Source organism: Rhamphochromis longiceps, linkage group LG14 (assembly GCF_057381845.1).
Source record: "Rhamphochromis longiceps isolate RC_006_pf linkage group LG14, R_longiceps_female_GT1.1, whole genome shotgun sequence".
NCBI classification, from domain to species: Eukaryota; Metazoa; Chordata; class Actinopteri; order Cichliformes; family Cichlidae; genus Rhamphochromis; species Rhamphochromis longiceps.
This window is the reverse complement of record NC_140570.1, coordinates 29,451,192-29,470,590: the sequence shown is the minus strand read 5'-3', so window position 1 is coordinate 29,470,590 and position 19,399 is coordinate 29,451,192. Positions and strand designations below refer to the sequence as shown.

At 37.3% G+C, this 19,399-nt stretch overlaps 2 protein-coding genes and 1 long non-coding RNA gene across 4 annotated transcripts; 2 read left to right on the top strand and 1 right to left on the bottom strand.

The window, feature by feature from the left end:
- The first annotated feature begins 1,826 nt into the window (after positions 1-1,826).
- On the top strand, positions 1,827-6,046 carry LOC146654345 (uncharacterized). The gene is made up of 4 exons (XR_014907208.1): positions 1,827-1,931; positions 3,560-3,696; positions 4,923-4,967; positions 5,089-6,046. It is a non-coding gene; the product is annotated as an uncharacterized LOC146654345 (long non-coding RNA).
- A 1,290-nt stretch (positions 6,047-7,336) lies between these two features.
- On the top strand, positions 7,337-13,347 carry paf1 (PAF1 homolog, Paf1/RNA polymerase II complex component). Of its 2 annotated transcripts, none has more exons than XM_085380144.1 (14): positions 7,337-7,546; positions 8,342-8,371; positions 8,492-8,584; positions 8,696-8,817; positions 8,910-8,976; positions 9,059-9,160; positions 9,351-9,456; positions 10,475-10,543; positions 10,687-10,790; positions 10,880-10,996; positions 11,159-11,287; positions 11,475-11,580; positions 12,088-12,166; positions 12,644-13,347. In XM_085380144.1, the coding sequence occupies exons 1-14, from the start codon at positions 7,500-7,502 to the stop codon at positions 13,069-13,071; spliced, it is 1,599 nt and encodes a 532-aa protein (XP_085236270.1). In that variant the 5' UTR covers positions 7,337-7,499; the 3' UTR covers positions 13,072-13,347. The 2 variants fall into 2 exon arrangements, with proteins under 2 accessions (XP_085236270.1, XP_085236269.1); XM_085380143.1 differs by having other exon boundaries at positions 7,338-7,546; positions 8,339-8,371.
- gmfg (glia maturation factor, gamma) lies at positions 13,260-16,231 on the bottom strand. Its single transcript, XM_085380145.1, has 7 exons — positions 16,085-16,231; positions 15,575-15,671; positions 15,380-15,429; positions 15,247-15,296; positions 14,409-14,491; positions 14,157-14,230; positions 13,260-13,806 (listed from the first exon to the last, which is right to left on the bottom strand). Exons 1-7 carry the CDS (start codon positions 16,085-16,087, stop codon positions 13,735-13,737), a joined length of 429 nt encoding a protein of 142 aa, XP_085236271.1. The 5' UTR covers positions 16,088-16,231; the 3' UTR covers positions 13,260-13,734.
- Between the last annotated feature and the right edge of the window lie 3,168 nt (positions 16,232-19,399).

Below are 19,399 nucleotides of genomic sequence, written 5' to 3'. Positions count from 1 at the left end.
GTTTTGTTTTATTTGTTTGACTTTAACTTTCAGATATTTCTCCTACTGACTGAAAGCATGTAGGATACTGAATGAGAATCAGCGACAGAAAATAGCGATCCTTTTTATGGTCCAACACTGTGCCATACCTTAGTTGCCAAGCCCAGATACCACTGCATTTGTTTCATCTCCATGGTTGTAACCTATCATTGGGCTGACCACATGTAATGTATGAAACAAAACAACAAGGTTCTGGTGTAGTGGCCAAAGTAAAAAGGCTTGAAAAGATGATGGGGTGACAGGCAAATTCTGAAAAAGATATTGCATTTCTTTGAAGATGTCAGTATTGTTTGCCACATTACCACTACAACTTATAACCTATAATAAAATGTATAGATGGTGGAACTTGTTATTGAATGTCAGAGAGATTATGAAGATACTACATAAGATATGGTAAAGTACAAAAAGTGGATTTAAATTGTGTACAAATATTGAGCAGAATTTAAAAAAATAGGATCAAATTTACTATATTGTTTGTATTGTATTTACTATTGTGTGGGCAGAGGGATATTGAACAGAAATCAGCTGTAATAAAGTAATTTTAGTATGGCTTACTTTGTGGTTGTGTTTTTTTTTTTTAATGTATTTTGCTTCAATGATCACATTAAACACATTTATTTTAAAAAAAAAAGGCATGATTAAGTGGAAATGAATAAGGCTGAGTCCATGAACAGAAACTGTTTAAAAGTACCCAGGTTGGAACCCTATTGACTGTCTTAATTGAACCAAAGATTCAACAAGGTGCTGGAAACATTCCTCAGAGATTTTGGTCTTGATAGCATCACAATGTTGCCTCTGATTTGTCGACTACACACATCCGTATTGCAAGTCTCCTGTTCCGTCACATTGCAAAGGTGCCCTGATCGTGTTTGGCTGGAGGTCATATGAGTACAGTAATCCCTTTGTCATGGTCATTGATCTAGATTTTTGATATGGAACATTATCTTGCTAGCAGAAGCTATTAGAAAATGGATTCACTTGCTATAAAGAGATGGACATGGTCACCAATAATACTCATTGTTCCAAAGTGTGACAAGAAAACGTTTCTGACATCATTACACAACCTGCACCAACATATGATACAAGGCAGGATGGATACACAATGTCATGTTGTTTGTACCAAATTTTGTCCCTCACTGAATATGAACTCTTTCCTAGACCGTTCTTTGTGAACCCTAGACATGGTTGTGTGGCAGGAGACCATCAATTTCTGAAACAGACCAGCCTGTCTGCCACCTCACAGTGTTCAAAATCACCTTCCTTTCTTGTTCTGATCCTCAGTTTGACCTTTAGGCAAGCTTGACCAAGTTAACACGTCTGAGTAGTTACTGTGTGATTGGTTGATTAGAAATTTACCTTGAGCAGTTGAACAGGTGTAACTAATAAAGTGGCTGGTCAGTTGTTGTTTTTGTTTTTATTTTTAATCTATTGTTAAATTAATTGGCAAAACCTTTAAATTTAATTAAAGTACATTTTAAATTGGTAGAAGAAAATAATTTCGGGAATATTTTATGATTCTGTTTTATGTATGAAAAATATAAACCGAAAATTACAGTACAGCAGAATATGTCGTTCCCCCCCCCCCCCCCCCAATTAACAAAACATTGTTTCTACATATAGAAGCTACTGGTATTGATAATTTTATAATTGAATTACATTATCCAGAATAGAATATGTATTGTGAGAAAGATACGTAGTTTAATTTGGAGGCCTGACAGGACCTATCAGCGTCCGCGGACCACGGCTTAAATGAACCGATGTTGTAATTGGTTCTGAAAGCGGAACTGCGCTTGACGCGTAATGTGACGAGCATTGTAAACAAAACTATGGTAAATGTTTCCTTAGCCTAGAGAAGAAGGAATGCTGTCTCAGGAGTCTTTTCCTTGAGTAAGGTAAGAGGCCTAAAACACGAATTCCCCTATTTAGATACCGCTTTCTTGTTAACAGTATGGGTGTGTGCGGCAAATGAAACGTTAGCTAAAAGCCAGTGGCTCTAGTTTTTTCATCTCTTGTAGCTAACATAACTCGATTTCTGCACCGAAACTCGCGTAAACAGCTCATTACTCTAACGTTATCGTTAAGGTAAAAGTCAAATCCAATGGTTAGCTCAAGCACCCATGCACTCTCAATGCTCGAAAGTGTCTAGGTAGATGGCTAGCGGGACTGTTTATAGCTTGACATTAGATGCCACGCTAGCTAGCTACTCTCACTGTGTCTGTGTCACGCTGAACGATAATCGTGGACATTAAATAAAATATGACTCTGCACAGGTTTTGTGCGGTCAATGTCGATGAGTTTGGCAAAACTAGCTTTCATTTCATTGTTCATAATTAATGATTTTTTTTTAAACGTATCTTTTCTAAAAGATGAAAGATTAGCGGCACCAGGTATTTAACATCAGTTAATGAGTTTCTGTTCTTGTTGTCAATGACTCTCAAACATTGACTCAAATCTTTTCCACAACCAATTAATTAAACGTGAAACATGCACGGAAATTAAATGTATAGGGCAAAACACACAGGCTATACAATATTAATGAACCTGAAGGTCAATATTATTATTATTTTCTGGACCCCCGTGGCCTCCCTCTTCCCCCTGGCAAGACTGTGCTGGTAATGAAATAAATAAAATAAAGGTGAGCACGAAGTAGGAAGACTCCTTAGAATGAGTTGAAAAAAATAAATTGTCCTTTATTCCTGCATATACATTTTTTTACTTTTGTGTGTGTCATTTGTATTGTCTCACTTTGTATGTTCCTCAACTTTATCTGTTTTTGGTGTGCCACCCCAAATATTTTAGTGGCCCACATTTGGCCACCCTTATGAAAAAATTGTGGAGGTGCCCCTGCTTCAGTAATGTTGAGGCCTAAGCTCTGGAAAGGCCAATCATGACTCTGTGTTTTTGTTTTGTTCCCCCCCCCCCCCCCCCCCCCCCCATGCATTCACAGAAACTGGTTGAAAAGCAACCAGTTTCCAGAGGAAAAAGTTGAAAGACCTTCAAATTGTATTGTTTGGCATTTTCCATAGAATCAACTACAGAAATGGAAGTAAATTGTGTATTTAGTTGCTACTAATAACAAAGTGCCTAAAGATACAGTTTAAAATCACTACTTTGCCAAGGTGTCACTTGTGCGTCGATAAAACACTAATTAATCCTGTAACTTGGGTGCTTGAATTATTTCTTGGTCAGCCTTAAGTGGTTAACAGAGAAACATTCCTATGAAAATGGTCAGGTACAATGACCGAATTTAAAAACTCGTGAAAAAGCAGCCACTGTCCAAACGAAAACACGGAAAGACCTTCAGAAAGGCTGAGGAACTACTGCTCAAGACAACTTTAAAAAGTTACCAAAAAGCCTGAGTACAAAATCTAATACCTTGAGGAGAGGCTCAAGACTTTTGGACTGCATGTTGTATGTGCTACAGACATAATTTGATTGTTATTTGGCAACAACATGGTGCCCACTACCTTCATAAAACTGAAGACATCACTTATTTATGACGCATGTGTCGTCCTCACAGAGCTCCAGGATGTTGTGTGAAATCCTGCTCACATCGCTATGGCTCCTGTTTGTTATCTTCTGGCTGGAGTTGATAAGCCTGTGGTTGTTCCTGTCCATGTTCTTCCAAGACCGTACATTTTACCACTGGGGGGATGGGTAAGAGATTGTTCTATGGTGTCTTTTTTTTTTCTTTTTTTTTTTAATATTTTTATTTCTTGAGTGATTAAGTTGTATCTACATATCTCACAATATCCGAATTAAATGTAGTCATTCTTCATCTAAGTACCTGATTTATTCTACTGCTTTTCCCATTGAATTGGTTTAAGGCTGCGCCATCCTCTTGTCGCCTTATTAGCTAGGATCCATAGACAACTTCTGCTATTAATTTATTTAAAAAGTTGTCTCTGACAATGAGAGCTTCGTGTCAAGAGCAACTAACCTATCAGGACTACGTTGAATGCATTGCTTTGGAACAAACACTTGTTCAGAAATTCCTCAGTTTTCTATGCAAATAAAATACAGTTTCTTCTGCTGCATATGTTTTGATTCAACACACACCAATAACAGACCAATCTGGGAACAGTTAGATGTGTGCAAGATGGCACAGTTGTGCTGAGCAAATTCAATGCTCTTTCAAATTTGAGTTTTTCAAGGGCAGTTAAGTATGTGTCAGTGTGTTGTTACTAAGTCAGATTGATTTGTACTGTCACCCATAATTATAAACAAGTTTGACTTCACATGACTCATGTTTTGCTCACTGAAATGTCTTTGAACTAACTTGGACAAAGTTTGTGGAAAAAAGAGAGACTGTAGACTCACAAGGATTGAAAGTAAAGATGTCACAATTTTAAACTATGGCTGTAATTTGATCTTAACCCTCAAGCCCTGTTTTGAACTCCTTACCTGTCTGAGCTCCTCTCTGCCTATGCTCCAGGAAAAACCACGAGGTCTAGCTCAAAACTAATGCTGTCCATCCCACGGACTAACCTCAAATCCCGTGGTGATAGACCCTTCTCTGTGGCAGGTCCCAGACTTTGGAATAGTCTCCCCTTAAATATTAGATCAGCACAAACACTTGAGCAATTTAAATCTTTACTAAAGACACATTTCTATGCCCTGGCTTTTAACACACTATGACCCAAGCATTTTGGTCTTATTTGAATTAGTTTAGCTATTGTTTTAATTCTTTTACTGTCCTATTATTGTTTTTTTTTTTTATTGTTATTATTGTATTACATTGTTGCTTTTTAATACCATTTTTATATTGTTAAGCACTTTGTGCAGCATCGGCTGTTTGAAATTTGCTATATAAATAAATTTGACCTTGACCTTGAACTAGTAGATGGGAAAAATATTTTAAAGCCATTCGCTTGTCATTGCAGGATGTTTGCAGATGATCCTGGACAGATGATCTACATGTTAAGCCGGTATGAATTATGTCTTGATTCAGTGTGTTGTGGGTTTTTGTTTGTTTGTGTGGTGTTTTTTAAAATATGAGCTGTTTGTTTATACCTGTATGCAAATCTGATCTCTTGTCCCTTTCCACAGCACTGATGCCCAGACAGAGACTCAAACCTGAGATGGAGAAAAGAAAAGAAAACAAGAAGTCCACTAAAGACTCTGAATGGAGAGCTGTTGAAATAATGTGACTGAAGAATATAAAAAAAGGCAGGAGCCTTTTTTTTTTTTTTTTTTTTTTTTTTTTTTTTTTGTCCTGCCTGGCGCACCCTTGTGCACAGTCCACTTTCAATAACAGATGGTAGAGAGGTACAGCATGAGTGAAGGGCCAAGCTGAGATGCAGAGGGGTGTGTGCAACATTTATGATTTTTACTCTCAAATTTTGGTGAAACAGAATGAATGTAAAGGAACTGTTGATTCAGAAGAGACTATGCTTTTTTTTTTTTTTTTTTTGGGTCTACCATTTCATTTTAAACTTTTTTTTTTTCTTTTTAAATGTTGAGTGTTTTGATCATGTGATTCTATGCAACTACATTTGTTGCTTTTTACAGCTTATATTCATGGTTTCAGAAAGCTGATGACTGTAAATCTGTTACCAGATTATTATTTATATATATCTCTCTCTCTTCTTTTTATTATTTGTTCCAGTCAATTATCAGGTGTTTTGTATGTTTGATGCTACAGCTTTTAACAATGAGCTACTTTTGAATGTTGGATTTGATGGAACACATGTGATGAGTGTAGAATAGGTAATTAATAATTTGATCAAATATTTTTATACACTTAACACTAAGCGTTTCACCTATAGTACATAAAGCATTATTTGAGCTTGAAGGAGGTATAGTAGAGTATTACAAATTTCAGCCTTTATCTGATTTTTGATCAACTGTATTACCACTCTTATAAAATAAATCTTATACCAGGTCAGAAGATGGCAAGGGAAATGTATTCATTTGTAAAAGGGGATCAAGAAATGTATCGGGGAATGGTAGCAAGTGTATAAAGCAACTTTTTTTTTTTTTTTTTTTTTTTTTTTTTTAAAATATATAGATATATCCAGTACATAAAAGGAAAAGTCCACTTTTCAAACATATTAGTCTCAGCTAGCCTGTGAGATTATTTGTCTGCCAGCCATTTTTGTGTTATCTTTAGGTGTCTGTTGATTAAATGGTTTCCCCTGAAACAGCATATTTGGGTTTTCTTCGTTTCAATAAATTTTTCTCCCAGAGAGCCAAATGTTGTCACTTTTAAACTGGTCTTAAACAATAGTTCTACAAGCTTTCTGAAGAGCTTTTTTGAGGGTATTTCAATTTTATTGGAAAATGTATTTCTTTAGTCAAATATATGGAAAAAATGCCAAAGATAAGTTTGGAAGAAACTAGTGTTGGGTTTTTTGTTCTGTTTTTGCACCAACAAGTTGATTCCCAAAGATCTATTAAATGAAAGCTTGTATTGGGTCAAGGTGAGGACAAGAAGTAGGAGACCTACAGCAGATGAGCAGTGTGTGTGTGTGTGTGTGAAAGCCATGTGCTTAAGAAGTTGGAATCCAGCAAAGACCTGATACAGGAGCTGCAGTTGATCCATCTACCGTCGATGCTCACTTCAACCTCATCAGAAATGGTGTGATAGGAGGGGTCTCTGTTACACCTGTTTGAATCTATTAAGCAAGGTAAACTGGGAGAAAAGGCTGAGGTATGCCAAATTCCAGGAGAACTGGATGAAACATCAGTGGCAACAAGTCTTCTATAGTAATTTATCCAAATCATCACTGTATGTATGGAGGAAGTCAGAAAAGGCACAACAGTCAATGTCTACATCAGCTGTAAAACATGGCGTCTAAGTCAGTAGTGTGACTTACTGACATCATTACAGTATCAGATTTTGATCCACCATGCAATACCATCCAGCAGAGGCTTAATTTTTCATGTCAATGATCCCAAACACATTGCAGTAAAAGCATACATAGATTTAAAAAATAAATAAATATTAGTCATGGACTGGCTTCCCCAGAGCATACACCTTGATGCTATTCAAGCAGTGCTGGATCATTTCAACAAAGAACAGGAAAAAAAGCCAGTCAGTATTCAAAGAGCTTTGAATGTCCTTAGAAACCTGAAGCAGATTTCTGAAAACTACTTATAGGAAAGCTTGCCTAACAGAGTTTAGGTTGTGTTGAAGAATAAAGGTTGTCATACCAAATACTCTGTTTCAAAAATCGCCAATGTCCCCTTTTCCTGTGAAATAAAATTAAAAAAAAAAGGACAACGGGTTGTTCAAGTACTTCAAATTCCAGAACACTAGGAGGCGCTCACAATAAAGAAAGTCCACTTAAGAACTGGAGATGTGGATACACTACCGGGTCATCATCCCATCCTGCTAATAAAAGATGAAAACGCACTCAGGCCATGAACTCGATAGGAGTTAATGTTTTTTGTTGACTTCGGACGTATTTGTGCAAACAAACGGTTTTGTTTTTAATTTTAAGCGTTTTTTCATAAACATGGCTCCAACGATTCAGACACAATCTCAACGAGAAGACGGCCACAGGTACGTTCAACAGTGCCTTTACAAGTTCGCGTACCTGAGTGGTTTCTGCACGTTTTGTGTCAGTTTACGACACGGAATTAAGTGTAATGCAGAAACAAGTGGTCAGCGGGTCCCAGGGTGCTTTTGTGATGTGTGTAGCATTAGTCGGAAGTGTTAGCAAACAAACAATCAAGCTTAACGTTCGGCTAATTTACGAGAAGCTTACAGAAATCAGCGTAGGGATTTCCATAAGCTTAGTGTCAGTAGTTTGTGCCGGTCAACAATTTATTATTATTATTATTATTTTTAGCAGCACTAATGTAAAGTTCAGGCAAATCAAAAGCTGACTTTATGTTGGCTACAAGAATGCTAACAACAATGTGGCGGAAAAAAGGCGCCTGAAAGATTAGTTATTAAGTACTAAAAAATAGTGGTTTTAAGTTTGTCATATGTGTAGGGTAGCTTTTGTTCCTTTTAAACATGATAACGCACAAATACCCCTTCCAGTGTTGCCATTGCCAATATTTGTTTTGAATTTTTGGTCGTTCGTTTGTAATCTTGCAAAATACAATAAAACAAATAAAATGAGAGTTAGCTTGTAATTAGTTTAAGCTGTACATTTCAGACCACAGTGAAAAGTATGTATAGACAACATAAGGAATGCCCTATTTTTGCCCAAAAGGAGAGGTTCTCTGTTTTCCAAGTTGAAGACATTTGGATTATTAATATAAAATTAAATTGTGTAGTAAAGGGATTGTGCACTCTTTACTACTAACCAATGGCTGTTTTGTTTTTTGTTTTTTTTTCTTCCAGCAGGCCATCCTCTCACAGAACCGTCCCAGAGAGGTCAGTAGATTAAAAACATATTTGTATGTACTTAGTTTCTGTCAGGTACAGAAACTGCTTCTGTATGTGAAGATTGCTGGCTTACCATTGGTGTATTCTTTACTTTGGTGCTCTTGACAGGTCTGGAGTTGTCTGCAGAGTGAAATACTGCAACACCTTGCCTGACATACCCTTTGATCCTAAATTCATCACTTATCCATTTGATCAGCACAGGTATTCATTTTTCACTCCACTGAATGGAGTGAATACAAGTATTCACTTCCCATCAAGTAAACATGTTTAAACACACACCCATATATAACCTGTGGTTTTCTTTATTGGCAGGTTTGTACAGTATAAAGCCACTTCTCTTGAGAAGCAGCACAAGCATGAACTCCTGACTGAACCAGACCTTGGGGTCACCATTGATCTTATCAACCCAGACACATACCGCATAGACCCCAACAGTAAGTCTCCATCAAGGTTGATCCTGTTCTTAATTTACATTGTGAATTATTTAAATGTCTGCACAGACTAAGTTAATCTTTCACATTTTCAGTTCTGTTGGATCCCGCTGATGAAAAACTGTTGGAGGAGGACATCCAGGCTCCATCCAGTTCAAAGAGGTATGACTACTAAATAGGCTGGTTTGTGTTATGCATTCAGCAATATTTTTTTATTTTGAGCAATTTTCCCCTTCCCTATAAGGTCGCAGCAGCATGCCAAAGTTGTCCCATGGATGAGGAAGACGGAATACATTTCCACAGAGTTTAACCGATACGGTGTTTCCAATGAGAAAGTGGAAGTCAAGTAAGTTGGATCGGTGAACTCCACCTTTACATTTCACACATCAGAATCAGAATACTTTATTGATCCCTGGGGGAAATTATTTTTTTTGTTACAGTGCTCCATTATAAACCAACATTAACAAGACCCACACATGTACAGATGCATGTTCTAGGTGTTCATGTAATCGAGACGTTTTTGTTTTTGCGTTTAGGATTGGAGTGTCTGTCAAACAGCAGTTTACAGAAGAAGAGATCTACAAGGACCGAGACAGTCAGATTTCTGCGATTGAGAAGACGTTTGAGGATGCACAGAAATCTGTGAGTGAGCATATTAATATGCTGCTTGATTATGGCTAAAATAATAATCACGATTATTTTTACTGAAATTGAGATCTCAATTATTTGACGATATTTATTTAACAATGTACTGAATATTGGCTTTAAAGATTGTCAAAAAATAATATAAAATAGTGTGCAAATACTGATAACAGTGCAAATTTTGCAATACAAAAAATAACTGAAAAGTGTTGATTATCACTGAGCAGTGGTCTTTGGCGAGGAAAAACATTACCACGTTTGTTATCTCCTTATATCTCTGGGAGCTGGTGGGATATTTAGTCGCGTTGTACAGGGTATTGTGAATGCAGGTCTGTGAGGATGAAGCAGGTGTTGTCGAGAGTTTTTCTCTGTGCTCCTTCATTGTTTGATCGTATGTCACTTTGTGAGCAGTCTTCAAATGATTGAATAAATTTGTAGTGTTGCTCTGTGGTGCAGCTACGACACCGTAGCAAAGCTGACACACTACGCGAACCCATAATGTTTCCACACCACTGAAGTCGTTTTACCTCTCTTTTCAACCAACAGCATTCTTTCTTCAGCAGCCATTATCCTCTCCTCTCCAAATAACTTCTGCTTACCTTTTCGAGCTTTCCGAGCGTCCCTCGGGTTCTCTTGTTGTGACGGGTGTTCGAAACCCAGAGAGGTGCGCTTGATTTGCCACACAGAGCAACGCGAGAGTAAAGCACGAGGGAGGTGCTAATAATCGGCTCAGTCATTTTTAATGATCATTGAAAGCCCAGATCGTAATTTAGATTAAAATTCGATTAATTGAGCAGCCCTAGCTCAAATCCTTCTCTCCTTACACCAACAAAATGATATAATATGTAAAAGAAATGAGTTCAATTTAAACCTTGTATTGGATGTGCGACTCTTGTTCCGGCAATTTAAAAATAAATAAATAAATTGTTCTGTTTGTCAACTGATTTCTTTTATTTTGATACGTGTTTGTGTTGGTAAGCTACAAACTAGCTAAAATGGAGTTGTTCTTGATCTCCAGATTACACAGCATTACAGCAAACCCAGAGTTACTCCTGTGGAGGTACTACCTGTGTTCCCTGACTTTAAGGTGAGCTAAGTCCTTAACTGAATTTATTTGTATTAACCCATGGAACCTTAATGATTGAAACATGCATGCAACAACAACAAAAGAAATCCACTTTTGTTGCGCTGGTAGTTAAAAATAATAAATACATTTTCTCTTTGCCCCAGATGTGGATCAATCCATGTGCTCAAGTCATATTTGACTCCGATCCTGCACCTAAAGACATGTCTGGACCAGCAGCTGTGGAAATGATGTCTCAGGCCATGATCAGGTATGATCAGATGTGTTTTCTCTGTTCTCCTCTTCAACCGCTTTTATTTTTGTTTTTGTTAAATGTCACTTGTTGTTTGTGAAATATAGAGGTATGATGGATGAAGAAGGAAATCAGTTTGTGGCCTACTTCCTGCCCAATGAGGAAACGCTCCGAAAGCGCAAGAGAGACTTTGAAGAGGGGATTGATTACATGCCTGAGGATCTGTAAGTAAAATAATGCATCACAAACATGTATCTGTGGAATTTACTGCATTAAATAAACATTAATTGGGTGTTATTTATTTTACTTTATTTTATTTTTTTTAGTGTGTTTGGTGAAAGTGTACTGTACACAAGTATAATGGAATTTTGTATGGTATGTTTCAGCTATGATTACAAGATAGCAAGGGAATACAACTGGAACGTTAAGAACAAAGCCAGCAAAGGCTATGAAGAGAACTACTTCTTTATCTTCAGAGATGGAGACGGTGTTTACTACAATGAGCTGGAGACAAGGTGACACCTTAGAAATGATTTGTATATGTTGACACTTGGATGGAAAATATTTTTAACTACTTCAACATTGTACATGTTGGTTTGTTGCACAAGTTTTGGTATTGGTGGTATTGATGTTGTTGCACAAACCGTCATGACAAATAACTGGCTGGCCAAGACCTTTTACAACTGTTATTCTGGCCTGTAGGGTGCGCTTGAGCAAGAGAAGAGCCAAGGCTGGAGCACAGTCTACAACAAACGCTGTGCTGGTGTGTAAGCACAGAGACATGAATGAGAAGGAGCTTGAAGCTCAGGTGAGTGCATTTCATTGTTTTTCAGAGCTTTCAATCAAGAGTTTAGCTTTCCATCCTATAGTTTGCTGATGAAGCTAGAAACGTATGTTGTTGTTACTGAAAATTTTTTTTTGTTTGTTTGTTTTGTTTTTCTTGGAAGAAGGTTGGGATTGATACAATGTCTTTAAAGACAAAGAAAACTATTTAGAAGTTTAGAACTGTATGATTGATCTAATAGAAGTAGTTCTGCTGCAACACATTTGATAAACAAAGTAGTTGCTATACAAAAGAAGTGCCGGTATGGGAGGTGTCTTTTATTGCTTTAAGCAAAAAAACCAAAAACTAACGGGGTCAATGATGGTTTGCATTATTATATATATTTAGCCCCCTGCTTCCAGCGTTTTCCACGTCACTCGACAGACTACACTAGATTACAAATTCTTTCTAGGAATGGCCGTATACTTTGATTTTTGTCATTCCTCTGTTACTGTGTATTTATAACTGACTGCCTTCACTGTGATTTTTCAGGAGGCACGTAAAGCTCAGTTGGAAAACCATGAGCCAGAAGATGAGGAAGAAGATATGGACAAAGAGACTCAAGATTCTGGTTAGTTGTTGACATATAATTTTTACTGACTTTTCTACCCTCTACCCAGAATTGTCTGGGGAAGGACTCTGATGATTTGATTTGATTGTTTTTGTCGAATTAAGCAACAAACTTTGTTTTAGAAATACGTGACAGTCTGGGCGGTGAGCTACCAGAGCATTTTCTGTAATTTTACACATTTATGATGTATGGAAACTGTCATGTGCTGTTGAAATTGCACGTCTTTAGCTTATATCTAGGTAACTGGAACGATTCTTATATAGTGCTTTTTTTTTTTTTGCTTTTTTTTTTTTCTTTTTTAAACCTGAGCACTTATTGCACTTTATTATCTAAATCTAATTAATATTTTGGGGATTAAATCTGTAGTGAAATGTCTTTAAAGTGCAGTCTCATTTGTCCGTATGTGCCCTCAATGTAAAATGAGTTTGAGCGATTGTCAGTAACTATGCTAAATCAACGAACTGCTATTTTCTCCAGGTGATGAGAAGAAGGGCAGTGGCAGCGAGGCAGAAAACTCTGGCAGTGAATCTGAGAGAGACGATGAAGAACAGGAACAAAGGGGAGAAGATGAGGACGAGGATGAAGACAGAGGGAAGAGGAGGCGGAAGGCAAGCGGCAGTGGTAGCGAGAGCGGCGAGGAGAGGACCAGAGAAATGCGAGATGAGGAAGAGATCTTTGGCAGTGATGACGACAGCGACGACAATGAGCCAAAGAATTCAGCCAGGAGCAGCGGGGAGGAGGGCAGCGACAGTGAGGATGAAGGAGGGAACAGAAGAGGCAGCCGGAGTCGCAGCGCCTCTCCTGCAGGCAGCGACCGCAGCAGCGACCATTCAGAGACTCGGGCTCAGAGTGGGAGTGGAAGTGACAGAGGCTCAGATTCCAGTGACGCCAGCGACAGTGAATAAGACCAGTGAGCCGGTGACCTGTCTTATCTATATATTGAGCTCCAAACATTGGCGCTCTTACACTGTCATTGAGTATAATATTGGCCTGATGTGGGGCTGAAATTTCTTGCTGATTACAAATTGTTTATGAAATGCTGGTAACCTTTCACCTGGATACAACTCTGTTTAATCCAGTTTTTATTTGTAGATTTAACTCTAGTTGCTATTTGTACGCCATTCCTCTATGTTGTTTGCCAGATGGTCATTAAAGGATCATGTTTAAAAAAAAAAAGAAAAAATGAAAGAAGTTTTCCACTCTTGAAATGCCTTTGGAGTGGGAATAGTGTAAAGCATGTGGGCTCTCAAAGCAGGTAATAAATTGTAGATGACATTTTGTAAAACAAACCTCTGACCAGAGTTTGTTCTTTTTCTGCGTCTTTTTCTGATTTGGGAACCTCTTGAGTATTTTCATGAATTTAACCTGTGCTGTAATTAGTACAGCTGATCTTATAGTATTGTATTTGTTCATCTGAAAAAAAACAACAACCCTAAAATGACTGATTTAAATGCAGAACTGACAAAGCTGTTTGGGTTAAAATGTTTATTAACAATTCCATACACACCAGATGGACATTAAACTGACAGCCTCGTAAAGGAACCTTTGGAGATGCAGAAGATGTACATTCAGCGAAAAAATGACAGGTGGCTCTTCAGCCATTCTTCTGTCAAGTCATCGGGGTTTCTTGTTTCAAACACCTTAGAGAGTAAAGCAAAGAAATTATAAAATGAGCAATAGCTCATACACAGGAGAATTAACATGTAAGAAAAGGCATGTTTATAAGAAAACATTACATTAAAATATGAATAACCTGCTAAATAAATTGGCAGTAAACATAAAAGTATGTCTGTCAACTACATAACTAAAAACAACTGAGTAGATTTCAGAGAAAAGTAAATCTGAGACTTTCAATTAAAATCTACAAATTTACAGATTTTCAATTTCTCTGAATAAAAAGTAGAAATATTATACATTGTTACATTAAATACTAGTGTATTTACTCAACATACCACTGTATATTATAAACTCATAATTTTGTGATAATTACCTTTGTGAGCTCTGCAGTTTGGACCAGTCGATTCTTGCTTCCTGCATACATCATCTGCTGCTCTGGCTTGCACCCTATTAAAATGAAAGTGACATTTTTTGGGGGGTAATTTTAATACTCGCCCAAACATATCTTTAGAATTCTAATTCAACCTTCATCACCATAAAAACATTTAAAAGTGTATTTTAGATTAGTTTACTTTGCCATTGTTGCTACAATGCTTTAAGAATCTAGATTACTGTAACTGCTTACCCACAGGACTGGAGAATATGAAACACAGCGGGTAAGACACTCTGCCATCATCATGGACATATTTGTAGCTGTAGACAATGAATGTACGTTTCTGTCAAGGAACTTTTCTGTGTATATAACCATATCAGTAGAATCTGCACAGGAGCAAGCAGAAAGGAGTCTGAAGAGGTGTAGGTATGAATTGGAGAGAAGAGGAATGAAAGTCAGTAAAAGCAAGACAGAATACATATGTGTGAATAAGAAGGAGACATGTAAAGGTGATGCTGGAAAAGTAGTGGCAGCAAAGGTGGATGAGTTTAAATACCTGGGGTCAACCAATCCAGTGCACAAGAGAGGTGAAGAAGAGTGCAGCCAGGGTAGAGTGGGTGCGAAAAAGTATCGGGGATGATTTATAAGGGTTTACAAGATGGCAATGAGACCTCTTATGATGTACGGTTTGGAGACCGTGACACTGGCAAAAAGACAGGTGGCAAAGCTGAATATGTTAATATTCTTTAATTTGATTGACAGGATTAGAGATGAAGACATCAGAGGGACAGCTCAGGTTGAGACAAAATTATAGCGGCAACCCTGAGACTGGACGTGTGCAGAAGGGATATGGAGCAATCAGGCAGGAGGAAAAGAGGACCGCAGAGGAGATTCATGGCTGTTGTGAAAAAGGACATGCAGAGGGTTGGTGTGACAGAAGAGGATAATAGGATAGAATGAGATGGAGGCAGATGATCAACTCCGGTGACCCAGAAGGGGAGCAGCCAACAGAAGATCACTTGATTTTGCAAAAAGACAAAATTTTTTTTTAATTAATAATTTTGCTTTTCATGATATGATGTAAGGATATCTGGGCTGCCGCTCTGGAAGTTCATTTCTTAAGTCATCCATTGAGATGTCCTAGAAGACAAGACAGAGTGCGAGAGACTTTTTAAATCAAAACAAACAGAGTAAATAAAGAGAGAAAGAAAAAATTGACTTACGTCATATTCCTCCTCAAGAATAACGAGCTGTTTCGCCATGTCTATTTTCACTAAGAAATTTCAAAGAGAAATCTTTTGTGCTTTGATTTTATTTTATATTAGTTGGTCTGCAGCTATTCATATGCGATGAAAATGTTTGATAATGGTTTTACAAATGTGAAGTACGTGTGTAAGGAACGGATAAACGTTACTTACTTAGTATGGCAGCATTGCTGGTCTCTTTTCGAAATCGAAACTTTTTCAGTTTATCTTTCAGACTTTCATCCACTTCACACACAACTAAAGAGCTTGACTGTAAAAACAGGCCATGAAAACATTAGTTAAATTGTGTCACTCTATTAAATGCTCAATATCTCCAGATAATACTGTGATAAATAGTTAAGTGGGCTGGTCTACAGACCAAAAATAGAAACAAAAAAACGGGGTGAAGGACATCTACTAGATCTGTAAAGGGCTCTATCCACCTTTCATGGGTATATTAAACATCCATGACACTCTTTGACATTTTGAGGGCAGGAAATGTGTTGCAGCAATATGCAAGATTGTAGTTTCCTGTTTTATAGAGCAAGGGGGATGGTCGCAATGGTTAAGTAGAACAAATATCTTTATGCGCACAGACAAATACGTAGTATTACGGTTCATCGAATGCAGTGAACTTCAATTGAAAAGCTAAGTCTTTCAAGAAATTGCATCAGTTTCACCTACCATTCTCAAAGGATCCTTCTCTGCTTTTAAGTCCTGAGGGTAACACCGCCTTGCTTAAACTGTTTGCGATAGACTGACAGTTACTTTCAAACTGTTAAAGATGGCAGGGGAGGGCAGACACAATGCTAGATCGCCTCTCAGTCATGCTTCCTCCTTTCAGCAGGAAAACATGACAGCAGTGGTGAAGCGGAGCAACGTATCTCAGTCTTTTATTGCATAGGGGATAAATTATGGAAAACATTTACACACTAAACTCACACATTTTACCGTAGCAGAAGAAGCTGGAGTTGAAATTGAATAATTTTAGGCCATTTAAACCTGAAGATGATCAGGTTAATCATTTTGTGTTGTCTTTTACTGTCACTTAGTATCTGCGACTTTCACTTCCCTTTATAATGTGAACGTGAATATCAAAGTGAAACTTGCAGATGTAGAAGACGTCTTCATATCCTTAAACAATAGCAAAACAGAATGTTGTTTAGGAGTTGAAGTATTTTATTTATACAATTTAAGTCATAATAATAAAAAATAAGAAAGCTATTATGTTTAAGCAGCCAAAAGTGTGGGAAGAATAATTTATTTAAAAAAAATTCTTACTGTTTTACATTCCGGTTACATTATGGAAGGGCAACCTATAAATCACAAGTGACAGCACATTGTAATATTAGAGTTGATACTGGATTTTTTGGTCAATATTGGAATTTGTAAGGCACTGGTCACTTACACATGCTCTGTGTTGCCTTATAGGGCCTTTTCCCACCACGCCTGAAACTAAAAGGCTTAAGTCAGATCTCACACTCTGCACGACTGCCGTGCATTCAAGAATCTGCAGCCTGAAAGAAATCAGTTTCCTTTCTTTATGAATAAATTACATTACACTTACACAGCAACCTACCCCGGTGCCCAGGAATATTGTCAAATTAGAAGTGTAAATTAATTGTGTATCTGATAGGAAAGAAATTTATTGCCATGCTGCTCTCTACTGGTGGAAATTGTAGGTATGTTGCACCTCTGGCCAAACACACTTTGCTGTTTCCTAGACCATTTTGTTTTAAATAAAAATAATTAGGTGCAGTGACCCTTTTTATCTGTACTGATAAGTACCAATTGTGTTCTTCATGATTCAAAATTGGTATTAATAAAATAATGGAAAGGAAGTAATGAATAATAAATGCCAATGAAATTGTAACAGCAAAGGAACGTTAACAATAAGCAAGACAACTGATAGACAATACCCAGACAGTAAAAGCTACCATATGCAGTTTAATTTAGTAGATAAAATCTTTTAGTCTTGTGTTTTAAAAAGTGAATTTTTAAAAAGATGCTACAGAGTCTGCAAGTGGCAAAAGCCACCTTTAGATGTAGTCACTACTTTGAAAGGGCAGAAAGGTCACATCCTAGGATGTAAGTGTATGAACTGAGCAATATGGTCAACGTTTCCGCTATTTAACTAGGGCCAGCATTAATTTAACAGTGGTTAGTAACATTTGAAATCAATTCTAAAATATACAGGAAGCCCATGGAGAGATGCCATGATTATGGTGATGTGATAAAGTCTACTAAAACCATTGAAAAGGCTTTCTGCTATGTTCTAAACTATCTGAAGGTGGAAGAGTGACTTTTCATTTATATCAAAGAGAATAAATTGCAGTATTAGGATGCACGTGTGGAGGACTTCTTTCACGTCTGAGTATGAGGATACTGGTTTTATTCTGGGGGTGCTTTTTTATTTCAAGGAAGAAAGACTGGAGAACTGAACAACCCAAACCTGAATAAACTGGAACTCCTGTATCTCTTTATATTTGTAAAAAAAAAAAAAAAAAAGAGCCAAGAGAACTCTTATTGCTATTCATGCCGTTTGGGGGACTGAACAATAACAATTTTTATTCTGATCTATAAAGTGGAAGAAAATGCAGCGTCTTCTAATATTCAGCATCAATATCACAGCAATAGCTAGGTCTCTGGCCCACTGTGTCTATGGTGACCAACAAACTTCTTTCTAAAAGATAAGAATGCAACAATCAACTGCAGAATCCTTGATAAGACCCTTAGTTTTACTTTATACACCCTTTCCTTCCAAATGCAGTCCAAATTTATTCATAAAGCACATTTAAAAACAACAAAGTTGACAAACATGCTGTACATGAATCAAAGGGTTACACAAAAAAATAAGAGATACCATATGCACCATATACACGCACACACTGAAAGAATTGCCAAAAAAGAAAAGATCGCATACACTTTCATTAATATGAAGATGATAGGTCATTATATTTATTCATGTAGGCCGAAGACCCAATTAGTTAAACTACAGGCATGTCTTAAAAACATAAAGACCGGATGTCCCATAATCATCTTCTCCTAAATACCAACTATATTCTAACAGAGCAATTATAACAGAGCACTTCACCTTTTTCAGACTGTAGGCTTTCTTGTGGTTCCTAGGGTATTTAAAAGTAGAATGTGGCACAGAGCCTTTAGTTAGAAAGCCCCTCTATTGCAGGATCAGCTACCAACTTGGATTTAGGAGACATACACCCTCTCTAGTTTTAAGATTAAACTCAGAACTTTCCTTTGTGATAAAGCTCATAAATTAGTTGGGGCGGGTACAATTGAACTTGAACCATGCCGTTTACTGCTGCAGGACTTCCTGTGATACACTGTGGTGTGTTGAGCACTTCTTCTTCACCCACCACTTTTTCCTCATTACGTGTTTATATATTACTGCAGCATGTCATTCAAATGTTGTCTTCTCTCTACCTTAGTCTATGTTCTGTCCTATCTCCTTATGCTCTGGTTTGCTTTTCTCTTCTCTTTCTTCTTTTCTCTTTCCCCTCACCTCCCAACCACTTGTGGCAGATAGCTGTTCCTCCCTGAGCCTGATTCGGTTAGTTTCTACCAGTTAAAAGGGAGTGTTTCTTTCCCTCCCATGCAAAATGCTTGCTCATAGGGGTTTGTATGATTGTTGGGTTTTTCCCAGAATAGTGAAGGGGGTTTTCTACCTTGTAATATAAGGTGTTCTAAGGCCTATATTATTCTAATTTGGTACTATATAAATAAAGCTTAATTGAACTGAAAACATTTTTTAAGATGATCTAAAGGATCATCATCTAAAGATCTGTCGAACCTCGTGAAACTCTGACATGTCTTAAAGACCTCAAAGTCTTCTCTGTGGACTGCTAAAAAGATAGTCACTGGTTAAACTGAGGAGGAAAAATAAAAGCTAAAAGCTTGTGGAAAAAACTTTAAATAAAAAAAAACAACTTATAAATATGTAAGAACAGAAGGATGAAAGTTTGCTTTCTTTAAAAACGG